Source organism: Rousettus aegyptiacus, unplaced genomic scaffold, assembly GCF_014176215.1.
Source record: "Rousettus aegyptiacus isolate mRouAeg1 unplaced genomic scaffold, mRouAeg1.p scaffold_m13_p_11, whole genome shotgun sequence".
NCBI lineage: Eukaryota > Metazoa > Chordata > Mammalia > Chiroptera > Pteropodidae > Rousettus > Rousettus aegyptiacus.
The window spans coordinates 14,209,890-14,229,910 of NW_023416286.1; the positions used below are offsets into that span (position 1 = coordinate 14,209,890).

Sequence of the window (20,021 nt, forward strand, 5' to 3'; positions counted from 1 at the left end):
ATTTCATTCTTTATGGCTGAGTAATGTTCCATTGTATATATGTATCACCTCTTCCTTATCCATTCATCTATTAATGAACCCATGTTGTCTTTATATCTTGGCTACTATATTGCAATGAACATATAGATGCATATGTCTTTTCAAATTACTCTTTTGGGTTTCTTTGAATAAATATCTAAAAGTAGAATTATTAAATCTTTCTTTATCTTTTGTTATAGACTTTTATTTAAAGTCATTTTATCTGGTAAAGTATTGCTATTTCAGCTTCCTTTTTTTTGTTTGTTCATTTGCATTTTCATGAATTACTTTTTTCATCCCTTTACTTTCAGTATGTATACATCTTTCAATATGAAATGAGTCTCTTATGGGCAACATATGTAAGGGTTTTCTTTTTTTACCCATTCAGCTACCCTATGTCTTTTGATTGGGGCATTTATTTATATTTAAATAACTGTTGATAGATGTGCAGTTATTGCCATTTTATTATTCATATTTTTGATATTTTTTCCTTATCCTCCCCTTACCCCCTCTTCTCCCTTCTTCTCCTGCCCCTCCTCCTCTTAACATTTCTTGTAATATTTGTTTGATGGTGGTGAACTCCTTTAGTTCCTTGTCTGGGAAGTTTTTTATCTGTCTTTCAATTCTAAATGATAGCCTTGCTGGGTAGAGTAATCTTGGTTGTAGGACCTTCCTTGCTTTTGCTTTTCATTGCTTTTACTATTTCCTGCCAATCTCTTCTGGACTGCAAAATTTCTGTTGAGGAATCAGCTGACAGTCTTATGGAAGCTCCCTTGTCGGTAACTTAGTGCTTTTCTCTTGTTGCTTTTAATGTTCTCTATTTGTCTTCAACCTTGGCATTTTAATTATGATATATCTTGGTGTGGGCCTCTTTGGGTTCAACTGTTTTGAGACTCGACTCTCTGTGCTTCCTGGGCTTATATGTTTATTTCCTTTGCCAGGTTAGGGAAGTTTTCCATCTTGATTTCTTCAAATAGATTTTCAATTCCTTGCTCTCTCTCTTCTCTTTCTGGTACCCCTAGGATGCAAATGTTGGTATGCTTGATGTTATCCCAGAGGCCCCTTAAACTATCTTCATTTGGGGAGGGGGGGATTTTTTTGGTTGTGCTCCTCATTTTGGGTGTTTTCTACTACCTTATCTTCCAAATTGCTGATTTGATCCTCTGCGTCATCTAATCTATTGTTGATTCCTTCTAAAGTAGTCTTCATTTCAGTTATTGTACTCTTCATTTTGACTGATTCTTTCTCATGTTTTCTATCACCATTTTTATAATTCCTATCTCTTTGCTGAAGTTCTGAGATTGTTGAGCATCCTTATAACCAGTGTTTTGCACTCTGTATCTGGTAGATTGCTTGTCTCCATTTTGTTTAATTTTTTTTTCTAAACTTCATTCTGATCTTTCATTTGGGACATGTTTCTTTGTCTCCCCATGTTGGCTGCTTCCTTGTGTTTGTTCCTCTATTAGGTAGGGCTTCTATGTCTCCCAGTCTTGGTAGAGTGGCCTTATATAATAGGTGTCATGTGGGGCCCACTGACTCAGTCTTCCTCATCACCTACACTGGGTCTTCCTCTTGTTAGTTGTGTGTGCCTTCCTGCTATAGTTGAACCTTGATTGCTGATTGCACATCAATCAGAGGATTTAATCCTCAAGCTGATTGGTTGTGAGGACTGGCCTAGACAACAATGGAGGAGCTATTGTGCAGTGGCTGACCCTATGGAATAGGATGCAATTTAGCAGGGCTCTGGTATTTGCCTAATGTGCCCTTTGGGCATGTCATTTGTGGAGGTGGCTTGGTGGTGTTCCGTTGTGATCTAAAGCTGGCCATGGGGATGTTGGTTCTGGGGCCTTTTGTTGCAGGCCAAGGTCAGTTGCTGCCTGTGTTTTGCCTGGGGTCACTTAGTATGAGCTACAAAGTGATCTGCAAATGTTTGCCACTTGTGTTAGGCTTGGATTTTCCTGAAAGATCTAAGCTGCAAACTGAGACTAGCTACCACTAGTGCTGGCCTGGGGCTGCTTAGCAAGAAGTACAGGGCATACGAAGGTCAGAAGCTGCTTATTTGGAGCTTCTGAATTCATGAGAGATTTTAGGAAAGTCTGCAGTGTAAGCCAAGACAGGCCATTTGTAGGAAAAGCCACTGGAATTGGTTTGGGTGGGCCTGCAAGCAGTTTGGGGCTGGGTCTCAGAGAGTCACCAGGGTGGGATGAAGGATGCTTCCCAGGTTGATGGAGACTCAGTTATGACGCTGCCTACATTTGCATGCTGGGTGAGTGGAGGGCTCAACAAAGGAACGTGGTTTCTGCCAGTACTACTGTCTGGGAGAAAGCTGTTCTTCCAGGCCTCGCCCCAAAGCCGGACCATTCAGTTCTTCCCCATAAGTTCCTGGTGCCTTTCAATCTGCTATCCCAGCGCAGGAGATCTGAGTCTGTCAGCAAGTAAGTCCATGTATGGACCCTTTAAGAGAAATGCCTGTGACTCTAGCCTGTGACCCTCTGTCTCACTTAGCTACAATCTGCCAGAAGTTATGGTGACTTCTCTTCCTGGCACTAAAACACTGGGCTAGGATCCCAGTGTGGGGCTGGGACTCCTCGTTCCTCAGGGAGGACCATCACAGCTGAGATATCCCTCTCAATTCTGAATTGCCACATATGAGTGTGGGAGGAGCCCATTCCATGTCTCTACTCCCTCCTATAAGTTTTCACATGGCTTCTTCTGTATATCCTTAGTCATAGAATTTCTGTTCGGCTAGACTTCAAGTGATTCTCAATAATGGTTGCTCTGTAGTTTGGTTGTAATTTTTAGGTAGTCGTGGGATGAGGCAAGAACAGCATTTACCTAGTCTGCCATCTTGAATGAAAGCCTATTTTTCTTTCCCCCCCTCCACAATAACATTTTAATAAAAAGTAACCATATTTCAAAACAAAAACGGGAAGAGTAATATTGTTTTACATTTTTCAAATCCCTTTTTTTAAGGTGTTTTTTTTTATGGTGACATTGGTTAACAAAATCTGATGTTTCAGCTGCACATTTTTAGCAGTAAGACATATATATATTTACATTGTGTGTTCACCTCCCAGTTATATTTCTTTGTGTCACCACATATTTGACCTCTTTTACCCCATCTACCTTCCCCCTTCCCTCTACCCTCTGGTAACCACTAGTCTATTGTCCATGTTCATGAGTCTCTGTTTGTTTACCCTGTATGTTTATTGCTTTTAGGTTTATATACCACATATAAGTGATATGATGTGATTTTCAATTTTTTCTGTCTGCTTATTTTGCTTAGCATGATTATCTCGAGGTCCATCCCTGTTGCCACATATGGCAACATTTCATCTCTTCTTATGACTAAGTAATATTCCATTATAGATATGTACCACAGCTCCTTTATCTAATTATCTATTGTAGGACACTTCGGTTGTTGCCATGTCCTGGCCACAGTGAATAATGCTGCTATGAACATCGGTGTGAAAATATCTTTTCTGATATGGGTTTTCAAGTCTTTAGGGTAAATACCCAGTAGAAGGATAGCTGGATCATATAGTTGCTCAATTCTTAGTTATTTGAGGAACCTCCATACTGTTTTCCATAGTGGCTGTACCAATTTGCAGTCCCACCAACAGCATATGGTAATTTTTTGTTCTTTTTCTTTGCATCCTCTCCAACATTTGTTATTACTTGTCCTGTTGATCATATCTATTCTAACAGGTGTGAGGTGGTATCTCATTGTGTTTTTAATTTGCATTTCCATAATAGCTAGCAACGTTGAGCATCTTTTCATATGTTTGTTGCCCACTTGTATGTCCTCCAAGAAGAAATGTCTGTTCAGGTCCTCTGTACATTTTTGACTGGATCATTTGTTTTTCTGTTGTTATTGAGTTGTATGAGTTCTTTGTATATTTTGGATATTAGGTCCTTATCAGAAGCGTTGCTTGCAAATATCTTTTCCCATTCAGATGGCTGTCTCTTTATTTTGTCTCTACTTTGGTTTCTTTTGCTGTGCAGAACCTTTACAGATTGATGCAGACCCACCCATTCATTTATTTTCACTTTTACTTCCTTTGCCTTTGAGATCAGATTCATAAATTCCTCTCTAAGTACAAGGTCCTTGAGTTTAATTCCTATGTTTTCTTCTATGCATTTTATTATTTCGGGTCTTATATTCAGGTACCTTAATCCATTTTGAGTTAATTTTGGTATGTAGTGATAGACAACAGTCTAGTTTCATTCTTTTGCAGGTGGCTTTCCAGTTTTACCAGCATCATTTATTGAAGAGACTTTCCTTCTTTCTCCACTGTATGGTTTCGGCTTTTTTGTCAAAAATTATTTGCCCATATAAATATGAGTTTACTTCTGGACTCTCGATTCTGTTCCACTGGTACATGTGTCTGTTTTTCTGCCAATACCATGCCATTTTGATTACTGTTGCTTTGCAGTATAATTTGAAGTTGAGCAGAGTGATGCCTCTAGCCTCATTACTTTTTCTCAGAATGGATTTGGCAGTTCTAGGTCTTTTGTGCTTCCACACAAATCTGATAATTTTTTGTTCTATTTCTATAACAAATTTCTTTAGGTTTTTCTATATGGAGAATCATGTCATGCCTAAATAGTGACCGTTTGACTGCATGGAGTTCACTGCTCTGTCAGGCAGGGCTGTTCAGGGAACCCACTGCAGCTCACCCTCTCCCCTGCCTTTCAGAGAGCTAAGGCTGCGAGAAGCTTGTTTGTTTCTCCCAGCCTAACTCCTGGAGTTCTGACCTGTGGTAGCTCTTATGTGCAGGTCCCACGCTCAGACGTGCTGGCATGCAGTATGGGGGTTTTTGTTCAGTTTTAGATGTTCGGCTTATTTTGTTTCAAGGGGAGAGATCCAGAGCCATCTCTCACTCCATCATGCTTCTGATATCACTGTTTTTCTTTTTTAACGTAGGCATTTATAGCTATAAATTTCCTCTGGAACTGCTATAGATGTATCTCATAAATTTTGGAGTGCTTTTTATTTTTATTCATCTCAAAGTATTTTCTAATTTGTCCTGATTTCTTTATTGAATTATTGGTTATTTAAGAGTATGTGGCTTAATTTCCATACTTTTCCAAATTTCATTCAGTTATTGATTTTTGATTACATTTCACTATAGCCAAAAGTATTTCTGTGATTTTCAGTTCTTTTAGATATATTAAGACTTATTTTGTGACCTAACATCGGTTCTGTCCTGGAAAATGCTTTCTGTGAATTTGAGAATTATGTATTCTTGTGCTGTTTGTTGGAGTTTCCCACGGACATCTGTTAAATCTAAGTGCTTTAAAGTGTTTTTCAAGTCTTCTATTTCTCTCTTGATTTTTTGCTTTATTGTTCTATGCATTAATGTATCGGGGGTATTGAAGTATACAACTATTAGTACTGAATCTTCTGTTTCTTCCTTTAATTCATTCAGTTTTTGCTTCATATACTTGAGGATATATATATATATATTATATTATCATGATAATTTTGCAAAATGTCCCTCTTTAGTTGTAGTAACCTTTTTGTATTAACATTTATTTTGTCTGGTATTAGTATAGTCATTCTAGTTTTCTTATGGTTGCTGTTTGCATTATATGTATTTTTATACTATTACCTTTGACCTCTTTATATTTTTTATCTTAAGGGTATCCTCTGTAGACAGCATATCATTGACGCTTGTTTTTACATTAAGTCTGACAATCTGTACTTTGGGTTGTTTGATGTGTTCATATTTATTGTTATTATTGACATGGTTGAATTTACACCTCCATTTTACATATAAGACTTATAGTTTCCTATATGTCTTATTTGCTCCTTTACTGCCTTCTTTTGTATCAACTGAATATTTACTAGTATAATATTTTAATTACTTTAATAATTTTTTCACTATATTCTCTTAAGTTAATTTCTTAAGTGATTGCTTTAGGGGTTATAATATATATCTTAATTTATAAGAATTTTCTTCATATTTACACTAACTTAATTCCAGTGAGATATGAAAATGTTCCTAAATAGCTCTATTCCTTCTTCTTTTCTCTACAATTGTTATATGTATTACATCCATGTATGTTACAGACCTAACGATACATTATTATAATTAATACTATATACAATATGTCTTTTAAAGAAGCTGAGAGAAGAAAACCAAAATATGTGTTTACAGGGTTTTTATATTAACCTTTTTATTTACCTTGTTTGCTTCTAACTTTTCCTGTCATAAACTATTTTAGTAGATTCTCCTCTGCCTGAATCTATCATTTTGAGTGTCCATGAAACTTGTAATAATTCCGATCACCACACTTATGCCAACGTCTGATCTTCTATTGATTTTATTTACATTATATTGATAACTAGGCATCCTTAGCCTACCCACAGTACAGTCCTTTCAAGCCTGGACATTACTATCTTTGTTGGAATATTTTATCTATAGCTATACAACACAGATATGCATTTTAGTGGCAATTTCTATTGATTTCTATCACTTTAATAAAATGAGCACTTACAATTTTACATCTGAAGATCTCCCTTATCAGCAATTGCTTTATATATTCTTTTTTAGTGGATAGGGTATGTTTGACAGATATACACCCTCATCATAACTATTTAGAAGAAAGTTAAAATTAACATGAAGAACTAAGATACCTATATTCCTTGGGAATTCTTGTAAATTTGTCTTAGTCAAATTAATAAAACTGTCATTATATTTTAGAAAAGAAAAAGTAACTCTTCTAGTGAAAATAAAAACATGATACTATAGAGAAATTATGTAAGATATGTTTTCAATATTATATGTTTAAAATAGAAAGTAAGTCAATTTACTAAAAAGCAATTCACTAAAATTCAACATTGAGGAAGTCAATTCACAAAACAACCAATTACCCAGTGACCAGAGAAGAAATGACTAAAGACACTGACAACATAATCTATCCTAAATACTCATAATGACTCATTTATTTAAAATGCCTCTGAATTAGCTCATCCCAGGCTTGATTATATGATATGTTTTATTATGCAGAATATCCTATTTTGACCTATAATAATTAAAACCTGTTACAGCATCATATTACCTAGTCACTAAACTTTGTTTTTAAAACTTTGGATTAACACACAGATAAGGTTTATTTTAAGTTTTATTCAGTAAGAAGAATAAATAATTTTATAAACATTTTACAATTATGAGAACATATTTGAGGGCCTGACTATATAACACAGTCTTTGAGTATTATGTCATAGGACTTTCTAAGAAATATGTTTGATACTTTTGTCATTTCTGAAAATAAGCTTTTCAGGCTTATTTATATTTACTTTATAGTAACTCCAGTGTATCATGCATCTATTTTTGTTATAATTATTATTCATAATAAGAAATTATTCCAATATAAATAATAAAAATAATGAACTTACTTCTGTGGGAAAGGAACTGATATCATTAAATGATAAGTTAAGATATATCAATTGAAAAGCCAAAGGTGTTAAGTCTGGACAATTCATGATAAAAAAGCCCTAAAAGAAAGTGACAAGAGGTAAGGGGTTAACCATTAACAATGCACAAAATATTTTATACAAGAATATAAAAGAATAGTACATATTCTGAGTGATGTTTGTTTTGACACAATACATTAATAAGCCTATCTTCATCTTCCATTAATTTATTTTAGTCTATCATGATAATTTCTTAAATATGTAAAGGATAGAAATAAAATAGAAACACTACTAAGTACTTATATATGTAATAAGTATAGTGATATATGTGTGATAGGCATTACTTCAATTAATAACAAGCAAACATTTTATTGAGTATCTACTACATGCTGAAATATACATAATTAAATATATTTTATATTTAATTATCCTTTTTACCCCCTGATTTTTTCGAAGTCTCTACTTCTATCTCTGTTATCTTTCTATTTACCTGATATCTATCTAAAACTTCTGGTTTAAATATACCCATTTCTGAAAGAGGAAAACTTATGCCTTGTTATAGACTAAATGTGACCCCCAAAATTCATACTTTGAAACCCTAATCCCATTGTGATGGCTATTAGAGGTGAGGCCTGTGGGAGGTAATTATAGTAAGATGTGGTCTTAAGAGTGGAGCCCTGATGAAGAGTTAGTGCCTTCATAAGAAGAGGAGGGACCAGAGTTCTCTCTCTCCCTGCCATGTGCAAATACAACAAGAAGAGAGTTGTGAACAAAAGAGCTATCACTAGGACCCAAATCAACTGATATCTCAACCTTAAACTTTCTCACTGACATAACTGTGATAAATAAACGTTGTTTAAGCCATTCAATCTATGGTATGTTGTCATAGCAGATTGAATTGACTAAAATATGACTGATGTTCCCTGAATCTCCAGGATAGCTGGCACATTTGTTTCTTAAGGATCATAGAATCACTGGTAGACCACTGAATGAACCAAGGAACTCTAATGCTGGAGGATCACTTCAGCTTGCAGTGAAGGGAAGTGTTGCTGTCAGTGCATTAGGTTATGGTATGTCCTATGTAAGAATAAAAATGTTCATGGCTCAAGAATCTTGTAACTGACAGTACCGTTTCAAGACTAACCTTTTAATAAAGTATTAATATTTTTAAATGTCTATATGTTAGCAGTAGACAAAAGTACATGTTCTTTCCTCCTGTTATTAACATTTTTCTCTTCTCTGCAGAGCTAGTGGTACACTAAATTATGTACCAGAAATGTGTCTATTACAATCTCTATTCATTAATGTGCTCACATAACTAATGCTTTTACATTGCCTTCTGCCTGCAAAGTTCTTCCTTCATCTATTGCCATGAATTACCTTCTCACTTCATTCAACAACCTTCTTAGAGTCAGCCGTCCACTCCTAAGTCTTTTGATCAGAAAGGCCTTCCCTGACCAACCTATCCTAAATAGCAACCTCTCAAACCAGTGTGCCACTAATGCCTTCCTGACTCTCCACTTGCTTTATTTTTTCATAGCTCATCACCATAGGATAGACTCTTTATAAATATATGTGTGTATGGCCTGACCCTGCTAAAATGCATAAGCTCCATGAAATAGCCATTTTTCTGTTTTGCACACTGATACATAGTAAGATACATAGTTCTATCAGTGGTACATAGTGAGTTCTTAATAAATATTGGCAAAATAAATGCATATCCAGGACCTTCACCTTATTTCATGGAATTTCAGGGACCCACTGTCGCTCTGCCATAAGGCCTGCCCAATACAGGTACCCCGGGATCTCTCTTTTACCATTCCATCATAAAATCTGTTTGCTGTGGTAATCATGGAAAGGATAAATGAAGATCTAAGTAATACTAATAATGTGGAGTCTTTCTCAATCTCTTAAATTGCTCAAGCAGTCTTTAAGCACTTATGCACTGAGTCTGTATTATATTAATCAGTACATGTTTTGTGTAAGCTTTTGTTTATATAAAATTGGTTTCTTTAATAAGCCTCTGAGATAGATTAGGAATGACAAATTTCATTCCTTTATATCATCCTACAGAGCTCAGGATCCTAGTCTGGAGTCAAATATTTTTAAAAATAGTACAACTGCTGTGGAAATAATTTTTTTCCTAGATCCTCTCAACTTTTAAAAAGTTATGTTCTTCTGTTTAAAGAAGGAATTAGCAAACTACAGTCTGTCACCTGCTTTTCTCCATAAAGTTTTATTGAAACACAGCCATGCTCATAAGTTTAGGTATTAAATATGGCTACTCTTGCACTATACAACACAGTTGAGTAGTTGTGACTGAGACCATGCAGCCCTCAAAGTCTAAAATTTTATTATCTGTCCCTTTGCAGAAAAAGCTTGCCAATCTTTCATTTAAAGTAATTCACTTCAAAACCAGATAATCGGATTTTTTTCACCTCTATTAATGGTCACTGACCTTGTTTAAAACCAACTCTCCCACTAAAACCAAAAAGAAAAACAAACAATACAACAAGACTTGGGGTAATTACCAAGATAGCTAGCCAAAATTTCAGAGAAAAGAGACTCTCAGGGTGATAAACCCAATACTATTTTTCTCCAAAAGTCATTTGCTTAATCCAAAGCTGTGTAGAACTATAACTAGTCTCATAGGCCCAGGGAGACAATAATGGGAATTCAGGGCTGACCAAGGAGGAGAGTCTACAGATTTGGGATGAGGTGGCTAAAAGGCTACAGGAGAAAATATTAACAGGGAAGTTCTACAAAGGCTGAAGTTCAGCATTAAACCAGCTTATTCTCTGATTGAATTAAGATGAATGTCCCCTAGCTTCTCTGCCAGCAAGAAGCAACAATAAAAATTCTCTGGAAGAAGGTAACATAATCCAGGGGCTCAAAGTATCTTTATACAACATCTACTATGCAATCAAAAACAAAAAGACATGCAACTAGATAATAATTGGACAAAAATCAAGAGAAATGATAGATCATAGACACATGTCCACAGAGAATCCACATATTGGATATATCAGAGATGTGTTAAAAATAACTGTGATTAATAGGCTCAAGAGATTAAATTATAAAGCTATATTATAAAATAAAAATTTAAGGCTTACCTTGCTTACAGGGAATATGCACTAAAGTATTCAGGGATGATGAAGTAACCATGGGGGATGCAGTTAAAGGCATGACTGCAAGTGAATTTATGGACTTAATTACATAAATAAGAAAAAAAGGCTATAAATTAGTGATGCTCATATTAATATTAGTAAACTATCTTTTGTGAAGGATCTGTTGAAGTCTTTTACTTTTTAAAAAATTATTTGAAAGGCAGAATTCTAGGTGGCCCCTGTAAATTTGTCCCCTGATAACACTCCTGTGTCTATTTTTAAAATATTGACTTTGTTCTCAACGGCTGTGATAAATTTACTTATCACTAGGATTTCTTTTTTGAGATTTCTTAAGATTTTCTACATGTACGATCATGTTGTCTGATAACGAGGAAAGGTTTACTTCTTCCTCTCCAATCACTGTGCCTTTTTCTTCCTTACTTTAATTGGTTAGAACTTTCACTACAATGTAGAATAAAAGTGAAGGGAAAATTTTTCTTGCCTTGTTCCCAATCTTAGGGAGAAAGTATTCAATTTTTGTCAATTACATAAGATGTTGGTTGCAGATTTTTCATAGACACCATTTATTTGATTATAAAAGTTTTATTTTAATCCTATCTTATTTTTTAACAAAAACCTTAAATGGGTGTTGAGTTTTGTCAAGTTTTTGTATCTATTGAGTTATATTGTTGAGAATAAAAATCAATTTTCCAATATTAAAACAACTTTGAATTTCTTGGGAAAAGTTCGCTTGGTCATGATACATTATTCTTTATTTTTAATTTTTGATATTGTTGGATTTGATTTGCTAATATTTTGTTAAGGATCTTGGCATTTAGATTTATGAAAAATAATTTAAAAATTGGTCTATAATTTTCCTTTCTTATACATATCAGGCCTTGTTATGAGAGTTGTACATGCATCATAAATGACTTAGCAGGTATTCCTTCAGCTTTAATTTCCTAAGGATTGATGTCAAATGGTTTTTCTTCCTTACATGTTTGATAGAGTTACCAGTGAAGTTCGATGTTCTTGGAGCTTTCTCTGTGCAAAGACTCTTAATGAAAAATTCAATAAGGTCTTTTTTTTTTTAACAGATGCAAGACTGATGTTTTATTTATTCTTGTCCCTGTTTCAGCAAGTTGTGTTTTTCAAAGAATGTTTCCATTTAATAAAAATTGTTGCATTCATTAGGAAAATGTTGTCCTTAATATTTCATTATTTTCTATTTTAATGTCCGTAGGAAATACAGTAACTTCCCTTTTTAAAACAGAATTTAGTATTTAGAGTTTTCATTCTTTTTTCATTAATCAATCATATTCTGGATTTAGTGATTTGGTTAATCTTTTCAAAGTGCCAAGTTTCTATTTCATTGCTTTTTCTCTATGTTGTTTGTACATGTTCTAGTTCTTTGATTTTTATTCTTATTTTCATTTCCCTTTTATTCTGAGTTTAATTTGCTCTTTTTTTCCCCTGCCTTCTTAAGATGGAATCATAGATTACTCATTTTTTTAGACATTTCTTCTTTTCTAATATATTTGTGTAAGTCTATAAATTTCCCTTTAAATACTTCTTTAGCTGTCTTACAAGTTCTGATATATTGTGTCTTCATTCAGTTTGAAATATTTCTAATTTTCTTTGTTTTCTCTTAATCTTTTTGTTATTGGCATGTTGTTTAATTTCCAAATATTTAGTACTTTTCTAGGAATCTTACAGTTTTGGCCTTATTTTAATTCTGCAATATTTCAATCTTTTGAAATTTACTAAGACATGTTGTATGGCCCCATATATATTCTATCTTGAGATTGTTCCATGTTCACCTAAAAAACAGTGTATATTCCACAGTTGTTGGGTGTAGGGTTCCATAAATATTAACTGGGTCAAGTTGGTTGACTCAATTATTTTGGGTCTTAATTTTTACTGAAATTGTTTTTGACTACTAGTGTAGCAATTCTTGTGTCGCTAATTGCCACAAGAATTGTGAATTGGTCTATTTCTCACTTTAGGTCTGTCAGTTTTTGCTTTATGAATTTTGAAGCATTCTGACATCCACATTTAGATTATCATATCTTCTTAATAAATTTATCCTTTAAACATTTTGAAATTTCTTTCTTTATATTTCTTAATACTCTGTTTTTAGTGTTATCTTATACTTTGATAATATAGTTATAACAGCTTTATAATGCTTGGTGTTTTCTTTTACAACAGTTTTATTTTTAACTATCATTGTCTTTACATTTATAGTATACACCTTGTAAATAACTTATAATTGGGTCATACTTTTTTATCCAGTTTCGCAATCTATTTTTACTAGAATGTTTAGCTTGTTTATATTTAACATAATTATTAATATGTTTAGATTCAGTTTAACATTTTGGTGCTTGTTTTCTATTTTCCTATCTATTCTTTTATTGTCTTTTTTATCATAAGGTGTTTTTGATGATTTCATTTTATGTCTTTTATTTTTTAATTATGCCTGTTTTTTAAAAGTAGTTTATTTAAAGATCTCTCTATGCACCTTCACAACCAACCTTCAAATAATATTCTACTGCTTCATGAAAAAAGAACCTTATAACAGAAACATACATTTAGCCCCTCCCAAGCCTTTGCAATCCTGTTGCTATTTTATTTTTATATTGGCTATAACTTCCACAATATATTGTTAATCAGCACTCTTTTAAAGAGATTTAAAGATTGTTTTAATAGGTACTTTATATTTATTTAATGATGTATTTACCATTTACATACTATTTACAGTCCCATTTATTCTTTCCTGCAGAACCAGGTTTCTATCTAATATCATTTCCCTTCATTTATTTTTTTTTAACATTTTAGTAGAGATTTGCTGCAGATAAAAGCTCTCAGCTTTTCTTTGTCTGAAAATGTGTTTTATGCATTCATTTTTGAAGGATATTTTTTCTGGCTATAGAATTCTGGGTTGAGACACTTTTTTTTTTAAGTACTTTAACACTCTTATTCCATTGTTTCCTGGCTTTCCTTGTTTCTAATAAGAAGTCTACCATTATTTGTATCATTACCCCCCTGGTACATATCTTTCTATTCCAGTCACCTTTAGAAATGTTTTCTTTACCTTTGGTTTTTTGTACTTCAAGTATGACATGCCTAGTGGCTATCTGCTTTGTATTTATCTTGTTCAGCATCTACTATGGTTCTCCAATCTGTGGGTTACTATATTTGATCAGCATTAGAAAATGTATTGTCATTATTTCCTCAAGTGTTTGTTTTACCACAATTTTCTCTTCTTCTATGATTCCACTTATAAGTATAGTATGTAATTATATGTATGGTATACCAATCACATAGATTTGATATTGTTCTACTATTCTTAGATGTTCTGTTTTGGGGGGCTTTTTCAGTCTTTCTTCTATTCATGTTATAGTCTGGATAATTTTAATTACCTATTTTATATTCATTTATTTTTTTTCCTTTGTTGTTTGGCACATATACCACCCAAAACAAATATAATAGTCTCAAAATAACAATAGTAGTTTCACTAGAAATAGTTTGTATGCACAGTTGAATTTTTGTCCTTAGACTATGTCCTCACTAAGAAAGTATGGTCAAAATGTTATTTTATAGTCACTTGACATAATTCTTATTTATGTGGTAATTTTTCAACCTTCACTACAGGTAGGTTTATTTATTTCATTTAGAACACACAACATCAGTATAAAATTTTTAAATTATTTTTTTGCTTTAATTTTATTTTTAATTATTAAAAAATTTGACACTGTTATATATGGTAGTTCTAAAGTCAAAATTATAAAATGAAGATTATTCAAAGGAATTTAGTTTTCATCTCTGTTCTATTCACACAATTTCTTCCCCATCCATATATGCATATTTTTAATATTTTTCTTTTCTTCTGCCATTTTTGGTTAAAATTATTCCCTCTTGATTTTTAAAAATAAAATGTTGCCTACCATAAACATTGTGTTGTACTTAACAATATATTATGAAGAATGCTTCAGAGAAGTATATAGAGCCCTTTCTCACTCCTTTTTTATTTTTCCCTCTTATAGCTCTCTCCTTTGTATAGAAATACCATAGTTCTCTCAACCAGTCCCCTACTTGTAATCATTTGGGTTGATTTCAGTCTTTTGCTACTACAAATAATGCTGCAATAAATGATATATTCATACATCATTTTATACTTTGCCAGTGTAATGAGTGTTGGCTAGGTGAATGCATATGTAAATTTGATAACTGTTCTACATTCTCTCTATAGGAATGTACCATTCTGTATTCTTCCCAATACAACTTCACCAATAAGATATGCTGTCAAACCTTTTCCAATCTGTTACGAGAGAAATTGTATCTCTGTGTAATTTTAAATTGCATTAAGGTTAAGCATCTTTTCATATTTATAAATGTTATTTGTTATCTCTGTTTCAGTGAATTATCTGTTTACATATTTTGTCCATTTTTTTCTGCTGGATGTTACTATAAATGGAATTATTTTTTAATTTCCTTTCAGGCTGTTCATTGTTGGTGTATAGAAACACAACTGATTATTGTTGATCTTAAACTCTGAAACTTTGTTGAATTTGGTAGCTTTCTTGTAGATTCTTTGAGGTTTTTTACATTTGGTATGTGACACCTGCATATAGAGATAGTTTTTTCTTTCTCTCCAATTTGGATGCCTGTTTTTGTTTGCTTGTTTGTTTGTTTTGTCTAACTGCTCTTGCTATAACTTCCAGTTCAATCTTGTATAGCAGTGGTGAAAGCATACTTCCTTGTTTTGTTCCTAATTTTAGGTGGAAAGCTTTTAGTCTTTCATCATTGAACTGTGGGTTTTCCTATTGCTATTTTTTATGAGTGGTTTCTTTTTTTTATCATGAAAAATTTGGATTTTGTCAAATGCCTTTTGTGCATTAACTAAGATGACCATGTGTTTTCCTCTTGATTTATTAGGTACTTGTTACATTGTTTTTACGTCAAACTATCTTCTCATTTCAAAAATAAACATCACTTGGTCATCAAGTATGATCTTTTTAATATTTGGGGAGATTCAGTTTTCTAGTATTTTGCTGAGGATTTTTCATGTATATTCATTTAGGTGTATTGGTCTATGTGGTGTCTTCGTCTTTCTTTGGTATCGAGGTGATACTGACAGCATAGAAAATGTTAAAGGTTGTGATATTTTGATTTATAACAAATAAATATTTGGTCATTCTTATGTATATTTGAGCTTTACTTAAAGTTTCGTGAATAAGAACAATGGGCACACCTTTTGTCATAATAATTGGTCTCTTGTCTGAAATTGCTTCAGAGCCATAATGGTGAAACGAGTGTCTTGTTATTCATAATTAGCCCCTTTCTACCACAACTGGGTTTATGTTAATCAGGTAATTTATGCACAGTACCTAAGGATGGGGACTAGTGGCCAGGAGAATCAACCATGCGATTAGAGTGTTGGGACTTTCAGTTTCCATCCTCCTACCTCCCAGAAGGGAAGAGGGGTTGGAGACTTAGTTCAATCACCAATGGCCAATTTTTCAATTAATAATGTATATGTAATGAACCCTCCCTAAAAACCAAAACAACAGGGTTTGGAAACTTCTGGGTTGGTGAACACATGGAGATTGGGGGAGAGTGGTACCTGGAGAAGGTGTGGAAACTCTGCATTCTTTTTCCATACTTTGCTGGCTACTGATTTGTATCTTTTAATAATCTTTCAAAATAAATCAGGAATCTAGTAAGTAAATGGATACCCTGAGTTCTCTACTCCATTCTAGCAAATTAATTAAACCCAAGGAGTAGGTTGTGGGAACCCCGGATTTATAGCCAGTCAGTCAAAAATACTGGTAATAACCTGGGCTTGTGATTAGAGTCTGAAGTGGAGGGTGGTCTTGTGGGACTGAGCCCTTTACCTGTGGAAACTGATGTTATCTCTAGATAGATAGTGTCAAAATTGAGTTGTATTGTAGGACATTCAAACGTTGTCCAAGAATTTCCTGATGGTGCAGGAGCCCTCCACCCATACACATAGAGTGAAATTGGGTCCAGGATACTATTAGAGGTGTTCTTTTATTTTTCTGAAAGAGTTTGAGAAGTACAGGTTTTAATTCTTCTTTCAATGTTTAGTGGAGTTCACTCATGAAGCCATCTAGTCTTGAACTTTTCTTTGTTGGGAGGTTTTCAATTATTTATTCAATCTATTATAGGTCTGCTCAGATTTCAATTTGTTGTTGAGTCAGTTTTGGTAATTTGTCTTTTTCTAGAAAAATTTCCATTTCATCTAGGATACTTAATTTGTTGGCACACAATTGTTCATATTGTTTTTTTATAATCCCTGTTATTTCTATAATGCCAGTAGTAATATTTCCATTTTCACTTTAGATTTTGGTTCCTGCATCTTCTTTTCTTCCATAGTCTAGCGAAAATTTGCCAATTTTATTGATCGTTTCAAAGAACTTTTGGTTTTGCATATTCTCTGCTTTTCTGTCCTCTATTTTTTTACTCTCTGTTCTAATCCTTAATATTTTCTTCTGCTAGTTTTGGGTTTAGTTTGCTCTTTCATTTAAGTTCCTTAAAGTATAAAGTTAGTTACTGATTTGAGATCTTTCTTCTCTACATGCCCCTTCTCCACACATATCCATAGCCTCCCCCAACATCAACATCTCACATACCAGTGTATTTTTTATGATCAGTGAACCAACATTAGTACATTATTAACCCAAGTCCATAATTTGTTAGAGTTCAGTTACTTTTCTAAACTATTTTTGTTAAGTCTATATTATTTTTTATGTGCCTTCTTTGAAATCTCTGCTCCTTTGGCTTGTGTTCAGCTGATGTTTTGACATAGATTTTCTTGATTACAAGAAAAGACAGAGGGAGGGAGGAAGGGAGAAGGGAAAGAAGGGGTAGAAAACAAGACTTCTCTCAGTGTTTTTCTGATTGGTCTTATGCAAGAGCATTCCTTCAATGCTTAGCTAAGCCACTTAACTTTGACTTAACCTTTATTTTCCACTTGTACTGCACCTACAGATCAGCAGAATTGAAAGCTTAAGGTTTTCTCAGGTATTTTTTGAGAATGCATCCTGCCCTGGATATTCACATAGATTTCTAAATTCCCTAGTATATACAGGCATTTTTTAATGATCTAATTTCTCAAAGAAAATCTTTTGGCAACTTTTCCTATTCTTGCAATTTTTTATGAATTTGAATTTATTTCAAAATAAAATTTAATATAAAAGCAGATTTGAGGCCAAAGTGTTCTAAGCCAGGCTCTACCATTTGCTTGCTGTGCGATCATGTGCAAGTTACTTTCATTGAGTTTCAGTGCTCTTATCTATAAAGTCAAGATTGTAATAACTACTTTGCTAAATTATAAATATTAAGAGCAATATTTGCTTTGCATACAGTAGGAGTTTAGCAAGTGGTAACCATTATTATTGTTATTCATCATACTGGGCTTATGGTGAAAAGCTAGCCTAGTATGAGATTTGGCACATAGGCCAAAGATTGTTGATAATTTAAAAATATAATAACTCTGAATCCCACATTTCTTATCACACTAGGTAATGGAAAAGACACTATAATTACTTTGAACATGAGCTGTTTTTAAGCACTGGAATGAAGGCAAACTAGGACAGATAAGGTTAGAGATGCAATTTGAATGAGTTCTTGGGAAATCTCGATTGCAACAGGAAATATCCTTTTAATACTGCAGAACCTAATCTAAGTTAGGAAACCTATAACAAAAATAATGAATAATACAACAGGAAATTGCCATTAAAAATATCTAGTGTACCTTAAGATTTAGTGCATTTCTTCCATATATTTGACAGTTTACTACAGCCAGGTTGGTCATGGCTGTTATTGTTTCATATCGTGTTGCTGCAACAGTCTTAAAACCTTCACCATGCATAGCGCTTGCCTCTGATTCATGTTTTTTTCTAGATTTAATGAGACCTAAGTAAACAAAACAATACATGAGACAAATGTGTTATCACTTAGAGTGAAATTTAAAATGTACTTATGTTATAATAACAGGATATCATAAATAAGTTACTGGTACACATCCTCTGGAAGAGATTCTCCATAATGTTTACCTACCCAGTCTCAGTTGGTTCTGTGCGTCAAAGCGGGAGTTGTTATTGTTTCTAATATTAGATAGCACAATTGTCTTTCTAAAAGAAAACCATATAATCCTATATTTCTACCTGAATAATTTATATTCTGTCACTCTCAGTCTTTTCTTTTTATCCTATTTGTAAAAAACATTTTTAAAACATTTTTACTGTGAATTACATAAACATTTCTTGTTTCACAAAACTAATAAAGAACATCATGTAAGCATAACTCAGATAGGAATCACCTCCCAAGAAGCAACCTTGCATTTTTCCTCTAATAGTACCTTGATACATAATTCAAAGGCCCAGTGTAATTCAGCTTTTCCTTCAGTCTGAAGACCCCACACAAGAAAGAAAAACAAAAACCAAATGACTCAAGGGTTAGCCAAACAGAAACAATCTAAATTTATTTTATCATGTCCCTTGTGGATTTTACCTTCGATGAAAGCTAGCCTCTCCTGGCACCAGTAACACAGTCTGTCCCTTCCAATACATAGGAGTGGTGTCTGAGACACTGAGGTGACTGGGTTGTAAAGGGGACACCCACCAGTGGGGAATACAAAGCATTTCCGCAGCCAAGGTGACACCACCCGAGAACCCAAGCAGTGCAGGTAAGAGAAAATAAAAATTTGCACTTCAATGCCACCTACTAGAAAACAAAGAAAAGACTCTTTTATCTGTTAAATAGGAAAGTATAAAATTCTTTAAATTCCCACAAATGCTCAAGCACAATCAACACACGATAACAAGTGAATTCAGAAAAAAAAATTAAAAATTTCCATAAAATATACTTAAAGACATGGAAATATGTAATTTAAATGACAGAATTCGAGATTGCAGTTATGAAAAAAAACTCAATGAGATACAAGAAAACTCAGAAAGGCAATTTAATAAACTAAGAAATAAAGTCGATGAACAAAAGTAGTGCTTCACCAAAGAAACTGAAACTATACAAAAGAACCAAACAGAAATCTTGGAGCTGAAAAACTCAATAAAGAAGATGAAGAATGAACTAGCAAACTAGAAAATAGAAAAGATCATATAGAGGAAAGAGTTATGACACAGAACATAGAAATCCAGAAATGACTCAGGTAGAAGAAAAGAGATGATTGAGAGAAAAAAAATGAAAGAACTCTACAAGAACCATCTGACTCCATTAGAAATAATATAAGAAAAATGGAAAAACAGAGAAATAGGTAAATGCTGTGCTTGACTCTTTTCACAAATAAATCAAAATCACAATGAAAATACTAATTAGCCATTATTGGAAGTCAACTGAAGTCTAGCTGAATGGAACTCCTACAACTAGGGACACAGAGAAAAGGCCATCTCAAGACTGGTAGGAGGGGCAGAGATGCAAAATGGGCCAGTCCC

The 20,021-nt window shown here is 33.5% G+C and overlaps 1 protein-coding gene across 1 annotated transcript in view; it reads right to left on the reverse strand.

Moving 5' to 3' along the window:
• Nucleotides 1–20,021, reverse strand: part of LRRC63 (leucine rich repeat containing 63) — an 82,734-nt gene that overhangs the window by 45,453 nt on the left and 17,260 nt on the right. The window contains 2 exon segments of the mRNA XM_016123642.2: nucleotides 7,424–7,522; nucleotides 18,326–18,486. Coding sequence (XP_015979128.2) covers nucleotides 7,424–7,522; nucleotides 18,326–18,486 — 260 coding nt within the window.